General features: G+C 38.8%; 1 protein-coding gene across 1 annotated transcript; it reads right to left on the bottom strand.

Annotated features, from left to right (window-relative positions):
- Positions 1 to 2,729: 2,729 nt before the first annotated feature.
- Positions 2,730 to 3,350, bottom strand: LOC125931362 (glyceraldehyde-3-phosphate dehydrogenase-like). The gene has a single exon (XM_049643280.1). It carries the CDS (start codon positions 3,348 to 3,350, stop codon positions 2,730 to 2,732), a length of 621 nt encoding a protein of 206 aa, XP_049499237.1.
- Positions 3,351 to 9,075: the final 5,725 nt, after the last annotated feature.

Genomic DNA, 9,075 nt, shown 5'->3' with positions numbered 1-9,075 from the left:
CGTATATATATGTGTATGTATATATATGATTTTTTAAATAATAATAATTTTTTTAAGTAGCTCGATAAAAGTCAAAAAGGTAGAGTGGTCACTGATTACAGGATGAAATCTGAGGCGGCATCTCCTTGCATTCCAACTTCCAAACCCATGGAACGGAGCTAAACAGAGGCCCGTGTTGGCCTGTTTCCTGATTTCAGAAACATAAATCCAATCAACTGAAATGCCTCCTGTTTATACTGGCTACCCAAGGCCCCTCAAGACTGCACAGGAAGTCATTAAAATTCCTTATATTCTCCCTAGGCAAAGGCATATCCAGTCAAGGGTCTTCCTTCTTCTTTATATCTAGAGGAGATCTAGCTATCTAGCAGCTTTCTATCCAGGGAAGACATTTTCTCTTTGGAGACTTGCAGATTGTCCCATCTGGGAGTCCTGAGTAGCAATTTCAGTGAAATACCCAATGATTCTTGGCAGATCCAGGAATGGCATCTTATCTCTACAATTGTACCTGAGAAAGCCCATTTTCTTCCCTCACAGGGCCTACCCAACCTGATTTCTCTTTTTTTTCTCCTATAGTCACACCTGAAAAAACAGGGCCTCTACTCACGCTGAGAAATACAGCCCCAGAGAGCCACAAACCCTTCAATTTTCAGTGTTTGGAAGACCAAAGGACCAAATCTCCACTTCTGTTTGGCCCTTTGAAACTCAAAGCCTGAAACATCCTGTTCTTTTGCCACATCTGCTTCTTTACCATATAGCTGGAGCTGCTCCAGTGGGGCAGAAGGATGAGTTTGAAAATTCTCATCTTAAACTTTACATGTGGCTTGTCATCAACCTACAAGGAGAACTTAAGCTAAAGTGATGCATTCTTCTCATTCCTTCTTTTCTAATTAACAACATATGATCTCCACTCCCTTCCCTTACTCTCCTTTCACTTTCCCCATTTCAGCTTTCCCCATTTCACTGTGCTAAAAGCTCAGATATACTTGAAGTTCAGGGCAGGATGAGCCCATGGCTTATTTAGGTCTTATCTTCTTCCCTAAAAGAGGAGTCCCAAATTACTTATTTTTATGTACTAAGATGCTTCATGTTGAGCAAATATCAAGCTTCATTCTGAAAAGACAAGGATAAGGACACTTGTGGTTCTATGCTTTCTTGGGTTTGACAGATGCTTCCTGGCCTAATCTCTCACATTGAGTACAGAGAGCAAGCAAGCAAGCTCTTGAACCATCTCTTCCCAGACTTGGTAGCTTTGACCTCATCAGCCCAAATTTAAATTTTCTGGCTCTCTCCCAAGGTTCCAGCACTCCTACTTACTCTCCTTTTTGTGCTAGCTGTATGTTTTTAAGGAGCATTTTCCCCAATGAGAGAAAGAGATAGAGATAGAGAGAGAGAGAGAGAGAGACAGAGAGAGAGAGAGAGAGAGAGAATGGGGGGCGAGGGATGCAGACAGACGGACACATGCTTAACCCAAAGGAACAGAGCCTGGTGGCATAATTCAATGGGGACTTATTTGAGGACTTAAGGATCTTCTTCATCACACACAGAGCACATGAACAGAATAACTAACTCTACAACCTTTACATGAGATCCACAGTTTTCATGTTGCCATTTTATAATCATGGGGTCCCCTAAATTCTATTTGGGGAAAATTTCTGCACATGGCTATAGATCTCCCACAGAGCTAATGCCTCAGGAGAGGCTGAGGAACAGCTATTCTTAGGTAATACTAAGATCTTTTCTTTTTTTTTAATTTTTTTTTAATGTTTATTTATTTTTGAGACAGAGAGAGACAGAGCATGAATGGGGGAGGGTCAGAGAGAGAGGGAGACACAGAATCTGAAGCAGGCTCCAGGCTCTGAGCTGTCAGCACAGAGCCCGATGCGGGGCTTGAACTCATGGACTGTGAGATCATGACCTGGGCCGAAGTTGGACGCTTAACCGGCTGAGCCACCCAGGCGCCCCTAAGATCTTTCTTAATGGATGCACAAATAAAAGAATGGACAGAAATATGGTCTGAGGATTCCCAGGCCTCAAGACCACCCTTGGAGCCCACATATTCACAAAAAGCCCTGCCTCTATGCACATATTCACAAAGAGCCTCCCCTATCACACAGAAAGCCCACATAGGAAATATCCTCCCTCTGTCTAAATGGGGCAATTGCCTCTGTTAAGGGGGTTAGAGTAACTATGTTTTGTATTTCATGACATATATCATGGTTTCCTGGGTTAAAAGGTGGTACTCATGATAGTGTCACAGCTATAGGGGTGCTAGTGGCTAAAGAGACACATACAACCAGCTTTAACCCTTATGAGTAGGTCAGTAGAGCAAAAAAATACATCATAGAATGACACAAAGAAGAAAACGGGCAAATGTCTCAGTATATTCCACAGGGCCTAAACAGCCATGCCCATACCTAGAGACTATGAGCTGCAGCCCATTTCTACTCCATGTCCAAATGATGTCTGTACTAAAGTTATTATCTGCAATGCCTCATACTCTTTGGCTGGCAGTTGGCTTCAAAATTTTGTTCACAGCAAACCACCTTATTTTTTCCCTGATGGGTATAGGGTACTATGTTGATGGTATCCTTCTAGGGGATATGGGATGGGAATCATGTTGAGGATGAAAATACTCAATGTCTTAAGGGTATATCTGAGATAGGACTTCCCAGAAATGAGGACCTCTCTCTTCCTTTTGTGCTGTTAGTGGGAGTACTGGTTCAGGGCTTTTAGTCCTTATAAGCCATGTGAACCATGAAGTCCATAATGTAGTTTCTATAGTCAAATTTATTTTCATATAAGTAAATAAGCTTGACAACATTGTCATTAAGGGCAATACTGGTCCAGACATCAAAGCTGGAGGAATAGGTGTCACTATTAAACTCACAGGAGACAACCTGGTCCTCTGCATATGCCAGGATATCCTTCAAGGGGCCGTCCAATGCCTGATTTAACACCTTCTTGATGTCACCATATGTGTCATCTTTTTTCAGAGTGTAGGTCAGATTAATGGAAGACATGGGGATAAAAACACAGAAGACTGTGCCAGTGAAACTCCCATTCAGCTCAGGAATGACTTTGCCCACAGTCTTGGCAGTGTCAATGTTTGCAGAGATGATGATCTGAGAAGTACCATGACCAACATGCCACAGTTTTCTAGAGGGGAAATCCATATTTTTTATGGTGGAAGTGATGGTGTAAACTGTGATCATAAGTCTTTCCATGATCTCAAAGTTGACATGGATAAATAATCTTGACCAGAGTGCCAAGCAGTTCATGGAGCAGGAAGCAATGCTGATAATCGTGAGGCAGTGATCATACTTCTCATGATTCCCTTCCTTCCCAAACATGGAGATATCTGAGAAAGGGGAAGAGATAAGGAGCCTCCAACCCTAAGTGAGCTCCAGCCTTCTCTAATAACGGGAAGAGACTAGTGGACTCCACAACATATTCAACACCAGCATTGTTCCATTTGATGTTAGTAATACCTTATTCTTCGAATATGGAGATGGGCTTACTATTGTTGACAAGCTTCCCTTTATCAGTATTTACACTGCTGCTAAATCTCTTCTTTTTCTTATTGTTGAGTTTTGTATATTTTTTTCTTCTCCTCAAATTTTTACTTAAATTTGAGTTAGTTAACATACAGTGCAATATTGATTTCAGGAGTAGAATTCAGTGACTCATCACTTACATACAATACCCAGTGCGCATCATAAAAAGTGCCTTCTTTAATACCCATCACCTATCTAGCTCATCCCCCATCCATGTCCCTCCAACAACCCTCAGTTTGTTCTCTATTGTTAAGAGTTTCTTTTAGTTTGTTTCCCTCTTTTCCCACCTCCCCTATGTTCATCTGTTTTCTTTCTTAAATTCCACATATTAATGAAATCATATGGTATTTGTCTTTCTCTGACTGACTTATCCTGCTTAGCATAACACTCTAGCTTCCTCCATATCATTGCAAATGGCAAGATTTCATTCTTTTTGATGGCTGAGTAATATTCCATTATACATATATATATATATATATATATGAATGGATAAAGAAGATGTTTTATATATATATATATACATATATACGTATATATATATATATATATATATACTATTGTTGACATAGTTGATGGACATTTGGGCTCTTTACATAGCTTGGCTACTGTCAATAATGTTGCTATAAAGATTGGGGTGCATATGCCCCTTCAAATCTGAATTTTTGTATCAGTTGGATAAATACCTAGAAGTGCAATTGCTGGATCATAGGGTAGTTCTATTTTTAAACTTTTGAGGAACCTCCATACTGTTTTCCAGAGTGGCTGCAGCAGTTTGCATTCCCACAAATAGTGCAATAGGGTTCCCCTTTCTCGGCATCCTCACCAATACCTGTTGTTTCTTGTGTTGTTAATTTTAGCCGTTCGACAGGTGTGAGGTGGTATCTCATCATGGTTTTCATTTGTATTTCCCTGATGATAAGTGATGTTGAGCATCTTTTCATGTATCTGTTAGCCATCTGGATGTCTTCTTTGGAAAAATGTCCACTCATGGCTTCTGCCATTTCTTAACTGGATTATTTGTTTTTTTGGGTGTTGAGTTTCATAAGTTCTTTACATATTGTGGATACTCTTTATCAGATGTGTCATTTGCAAATATCTTGTCTCATTCTGTAGTCTGCCTTTTAGTTTTATCAATTGTTTCCTTTGCTATGGAGAAGATTTTTATTTTGATGAAGTCCCAATAGTTCATTTTTGCTTTGTTTCCCTCGCTGTTGAATTTTTTCGTGAGTGGAATCACACATGCAGATGATGTAGCTGAGGTAGTCATAAATAGTGACAATACCTACTTTGTCACAGATGGAAGCAGACTGCAGTCCAGGTGTTGAATATAGCCAAATTTGCTTATTCCAGCCTTTACTAACATCTATCTGGAATGTGGTTGGCACTGCCAAAAATGGTATAGTTACGTGCTGAGCACAGAAGAACAGACAGTGAACCATATCATTTTTAATTGTCAGAAAATAGGTTGGGTATGAGACTTCATTGCTCCCCAGCAGTCACCAAATTTTATTCATTGAACAATGTTGTATTTTCAGGCCATCGTATCTCTCCTTCTATGTCCAAGTTGCTTATACTAGAAAGAAAGAATCACACAACCACACTGGGGTTCCTATAAAAGCTTGGTCTTTGGCAGCTGGAACCACAACACTACCCGGAAGTCCCTCCATACTTCTCAGTTAGTAACATTTCCCATCCCTTTACTGCCTATTTCAAACTTCAACCTCTCTTCTCAGACTCCTTTTCCACTCCATCTACCACTTACTCTTACAGCAAGTTACTTTGTTTCTCTATCACCAAGATAATAGAAACCATCTGGGACAGGGAGCATACCAAACATTCTGCCTTGACATAGTGACAAATATCCGTACATCTAGACCCATCCTTGTCTTTCTCCCTTCTGTGAAATGGATATCACCTCATATATGTTCTGAGATCTTCACTAATTTTCCTTTTGCTCAAATCTACTTTCAATCATTCCCAGTCATCTAGTTCCTTCCTCTCAGTATTTAAAGATGGTCAAGCCTTATTCTAATAACAATAATAACACAAATAAAAAAAACCCTCAAAAACATCTCCAGGTATCATACTATGCATTTAATTATCTCACTGCAGTAAGCATTCTCAACCCATTACAACCTGTTGCAATCTGGCTGAAACTACTTAAACTTGTTTTCTTAGCTGTCAAATTTCATTTACACATCTCATCACTACCTGACTTTATTTTCTCTGTCACCTGATACTGTTGGTCACCCTCTTCTACTTAAAGCTTCCTTCTTTCTTGGGGTGCCTGAGTGGCTCAGTCGGTTAAGTGTCTGACTGGCTCAGGCCATGATCTCACAGTTCATGAGTTTGAGCCCTCATCGGGCTCTCTGCTGTCAGCAGATTCTGTGTATGTGTGTCTCTCTCTGCCCCTCCCCACCTTTAAAAAATAAATAAAAATATTAAAAGAAACTTCCTTCTTTCTTGACTTCCATGGCAGTATTCTTTCTTGATTTTCTTTCCTTACCTTTAGGATTACTCTTTCCCAGTCTCCTTCACAGGATCTTCCTCCTCAGCCAAACCTTTGAAAGTCATTGTTTCCTAGAGTTTGTTTTTTTTTCCCTAGAACTCTTCTTGTCACTCCATTCACTTTCCTTGGGTTAATTGATTCATGCCCATGGCTTTAATCACCACCAATATAATTAAAATTTCAAAAGCTAGATTCCCAGACTAGATTTCTTCCATGAGTTGCAAGTGCATGTTTACTATTACCTACTAGACATATTCACTGGAAATCTGTAGTCAACTCAAAATCAATATGTTCAAAAATTTGAGTTAACTTCTGCCTTTCCTTCCCCAATTATGCTTATCTTTTAATGTCTCTATCTTAACTAGCTACTCAAGGCAGAAACATGGTTGGCACTATCAATAGCTTGCTTTCTTTCATTTTCCATATCCATTCATTCATTAGGTCATGTGAATTCTACTTTCTAAATATCTTTCATTTCCATCCCTTCTCTCCATAACTTACCATTTTTACTCTCAACTGGTCTGGCTGCATGTTTTCTCTTCTTCCAATGTATTCTCCAATTGCAGATAAAGTGATCTTTCTAAAATGAAAATCTGATCATACTTTTCCCTTGTTTCCCACACTCATTGGCTAATAATTTCCATTGTTTCTCTAACTTTCTACCTGAAATATCCCCAGAAGTTTGGAGTATAGTTAGTGCAAGTATAAAATTTCCCTTCTTTTACCTTAGTAATTCATAATCATCTAGCATTCTATTCCACATTATATCTGTGTTTAATGTAAAATTTATATTACCATATTTCCATTCATTTAAAAAGTTTTCAGATAAAATTGATCCCTCAAAATTAGCCATGTTTATCTTAGGAATTCAAGTATCCGTTTGCACATCATTATCTTACTATAGTTTGAGAAGCTCAGGCCCTACTCATTAAGTCCAAACTCATTAGCAGGGCATAAAAGGTCCTCATTAAAAATTCTTTTTATTTGAGTATAGTTGACACCCAATGTTACATTAGTTTCAGGTATAAAACATAATGATTCAACTTCTCTATACATTATACTGTGCTCAACCCAAGTGTAGCTACTATCTATCACCATACAATGCTATTGCAATATCATTGACTATATTTTCTATGCTGTACCTTTTATTCCCATGACTCATTCATTCTGTAACTGGAATTCTATATCTCCCACTCCTTTTTACCCATTCTGCCCATCTCCTCAACCCCTTTCCCTCTGGCATCCTTCAGTTTGTTCTCTGTATTAATAGGTCTGATACTGCTTTTTGCTTGTTTCATTTTTTCTTTTTTTAGATTTCACATATAAGTGAAATCGTATGGTATTCATCTTTCTTGGTCTGACTTATTTCATTTAGCATAATGCTCTCTAGTTTCATCCATGTTGTTGCAAATGGCAAGATCTCATCCTTTTTGTGATCACGTAATATTCCATTGTATATATTATACCACATCTTCTTTATCCATTTGTCTATCAAAGGACACTTAGGTTGCCTCTATATGTTGGCTATTATAAGTAATGCTGCAATAAACATAGAGGTATATATATATATCTTTTTGAATTAGTGTTTTAGTTTTCTTTGTGTAAATACCCAGTAGTGGAATTATCAGATCATGTGGTATTTCCATTTTTAATTTTTTGAGGAAATTCCATACTGTTTTCCACAGTGGCTGCACCAATTTATGTTCCCATCAACAGTGCACAAGTGTTCATTTTTCTCTACATCCTCACCAACACTTGTTATTTCTTACCTAAATAGTCATCTTTTATCAAGCCCCAGTAGTTCTCAACCAGGGAGGGATTCCTTTAGGAATGTTTAGAAAGGTGTATTTGTGGTATAATGTTTTGATTATTATAATAGTTGGGGGGGAGTACTTCTGGCATTTAATGGGGAAAAGACATGGATACCAAACATTCTGCAGAGAGGCAAGCTCATCTAATATATAATTATCCTGCTGATACCTCCCTTGTATCTCTTTGCCTCATTTCTCACTGTGCTCTCTCTTCATATTCCATCCTCTAGTCATACCAAACAATGTCCAGTTTCTCTTAAAGGTCATGGGATTTCACATCATCAAATCTTGACAGCGTTGCTCCCTCTACCTGGAATATCTTGTAACACCTTACACACCTTCTCTTTCCTAATCCCAAACAACTGCTTTTCCCAGGTAGAAATGCCTATTCTCTAGACAGTGAGTCATGCATAGTAGATACACAGTCCATGTTACATGTTTGTTGAGTAAATGAATGAATTCTTTACCCGTTAGTACCATCTACTGATTAAATTATACACAAACTGTTTACAACAATTAAGCTCTGCCTTCACTTAGGATAATTAGGAGAAAGAGAGAGAAAGTGAAGAGTTGAATTCCAAAGGTGCTGCAAGAAAAGGATCATGGGTAGGGGTGGGGATTAGGGTTTATCACATTTACAGTCTCTGAGTTATCAAGCATGAGGAGCAATGGGTACACTACGGAAAGAAGGGAATAGAAAGAGGAAATAAAAAAAGGGCAAGGGCAAAACTGTGCTACCCTTACAGCCTGTTGATGGCCAGCAATTTTTTTTGTAGATTTTTCTCCTGTTCTCTTTCCACCTTGCCTTGACCGATCACTTACAACCATTCCCATGGTTCTGAGCTAGAGGGACTTCTGTACTACCTCCTATTATTACCCTCTACTTTATTATTAACTAGTTTTTTTAAAATTATAAAACCAATAAAGAAATCAAAGATCATGATTTTAAAAATCAACTAAAGGGGCGCCTGGGTGGCTCAGTCGGTCGAGCGTCTGACTTTGGCTCAGGTCATGATCTCGCGGTTCATGGGTTCGAGCCCTGCGTCGGGCTCTGTACTGACAGCTCAGAGCCTGGAACCCGGTTCCAATTCTGTGTCTCCCTCTCTCTCTGCCCCTCCCCTGTTCATGCTCTGTCTCTCTCTGTCTCAAAAATAAATAAAAACATTTAAAAAAATCAACTAAAAATAAAACTATAAAGAAT

The sequence above is a fragment of the Panthera uncia genome, chromosome X (genome assembly GCF_023721935.1).
Source record: "Panthera uncia isolate 11264 chromosome X, Puncia_PCG_1.0, whole genome shotgun sequence".
Taxonomy (NCBI): domain Eukaryota; kingdom Metazoa; phylum Chordata; class Mammalia; order Carnivora; family Felidae; genus Panthera; species Panthera uncia.
Note: the sequence above shows the minus strand (reverse complement) of the source record. Positions and strands in the feature narration are given on the sequence as shown.